The sequence below is a fragment of the Asparagus officinalis genome, chromosome 1 (genome assembly GCF_001876935.1).
Source record: "Asparagus officinalis chromosome 1, Aspof.V1, whole genome shotgun sequence".
NCBI lineage: Eukaryota > Viridiplantae > Streptophyta > Magnoliopsida > Asparagales > Asparagaceae > Asparagus > Asparagus officinalis.
In genome coordinates, this window is record NC_033794.1 from 16,552,250 (window position 1) to 16,554,225 (window position 1,976).

The 1,976-nt window shown below is 33.7% G+C and overlaps 1 protein-coding gene across 1 annotated transcript in view; it reads left to right on the top strand.

Annotated features, from left to right (window-relative positions):
* LOC109819626 (SKP1-like protein 21) overlaps nt 287-1,976 on the top strand; it is a 12,782-nt gene continuing 11,092 nt past the window's right edge. Inside the window, exons 1-2 of the mRNA XM_020385408.1 lie at nt 287-543; nt 1,524-1,865. Coding sequence (XP_020240997.1) covers nt 1,830-1,865 — 36 coding nt within the window. The 5' untranslated portion in view covers nt 287-543; nt 1,524-1,829. The remainder of the gene's footprint in view (nt 544-1,523; nt 1,866-1,976) is intronic.

Sequence of the window (1,976 nt, forward strand, 5' to 3'; positions counted from 1 at the left end):
TTAACACTAAGTTATTTTTAGGCTATAACACATACACTCATAAAAAGCATTCTACTCACTAAAACAACCACTCTGAAAACGCAAGATAAAAGCTTCATAAACTCCAAAAGATCACTTTTCTACTTTTACCCCTCAGCAAAAGATGGAAGACTATTGACAAGGTAGAGGTGGGCCAGCCTGAATACTAAGGCCGAAAACAATGTCCAATTCCGGCCCATACATAATTCATCGGATTCGGACTTTCCATAATTCCAACACTAACCCACACCCAACCGGAGATCCGCAACCCAAATCAAGAAAAGTTAAAAAAAAACAAAAAGCGAAAAACGAAATGGGGGACTTTGGACCCATAAAAACCCTAGAAATCCATCAATCTCCCTCTTTTGTCTCCATCCCCTGAATCAATCCGTATATTTCCTCTATCTCATCTCTCAATTCCTTTATCCATTTACCAACCAACCGCCAAAACCCTAGCATTTCAAAACCTCTCTCCTTCATTTTTCGCCCTAATTCGTGTTTTAATCCCATTTATTCTAGTATCAGGTAATCCAATCGCCAAGTTTTTTTTGATTCAGTTGTCGCTTGTTTGATCTCTTGCGCTCCTGTGATTGATTTGGATGCAGGTATTTGGGGAAATGGGCATCTAATCTCGATTCTGATTGATATTTTTTCTGTATAATTGCTCCAAGTTTGATTAAATTGTTTTTTCTATTGTTTATTGCACATTTTATGATTAGATGATTACCAAGCTGTTCTTCAGTTATCTCTATTGGTTGTTTGAAGTTTGAACTAGTGTTAAATAACAAGTTTAAGTATAAATCGTAATTTCATGAGATGTAAAGTACCGAACTTTAAATGTTACACAATGTAACTCTACACTATTACCATGTAGCATGCACTAATTCAATATAATACACTAATTCAACATAAAGTACTCTGTTTTAATATAATTATATTAGAGATTTGAGAGTATTTTTCTGTGTTTGTTATGCTTAAGATTCAAAGTAGTTAAATATTTGCTTTTGGATTGTTTGTTAAGCCTTGATGGCGTCTTTCATTGTTGTGATTGATACAAACGACATCACTATGCTTGTGTATGATATTTATGAATGGTGAATGTGAAGTTATAAATTAGATATGTAAATTTTTGAGGCTATATTTCAACAATTTATTGTGGCATTTGTTCGTAAGTTAGTATAACTTGTAACAATTTTAGATTTAAAAAAAATAATTTTATATTTTGGAATCATGGTCTTAAGTATGAAAATTATTATGAATATTTTTATATTTGTTTAAATTAAAAAAAACTAGGCTACGATAAGCCATAAGTATCACACAAAATGCAGTTTAAGTTTTCGAGAAACCGAACGATGCATTACGCACGATCATTATTTTCAACATTGACTTGGATAAGTCTTTTTCATTTTGATTGCTTTTTTGTACTGTCATTGTTCTTTGTGATTGCATAGCTGATTTTGAATGAATGTATTGCCTAAATCATGTCATTTTCTTGTTATTTTTAGGGAGGATAGATTCAATTTCTGCAGTCCACGTGATTGATCTGAAAGTGAAATACGGTGTACATGCCTACAAGTGGTTGGTTGATTTCTATAGACTCTATACGAGGAAGTGAAGAGGAAATAAATGCCTCCTGGGTTGTCAATCTGCTAATTGGTTTCAAGTTTATAAACCTTCAGCTTACGATTTGCACAACTTTGTCTTGGGCAAGATATTTGTTCAGTTCACAATTTTGATTGTTTGTGCGGCAGTCTTTCTTTTGTAAATTTCATATCCATTTATTGTGGTCACCTATTTACGAAGATCATTAAATGGCAGAAAGCGAGATGGCTGTCATCAAACCAGAGGTGCGTTTGTTATTACTTTGTTCATATCTTTTCCCTCTAGATTTATATGTTTGCTAACATGCACTTATCTTTTGATTCACACACACGCGCGCGCACACACGCACACCCTGT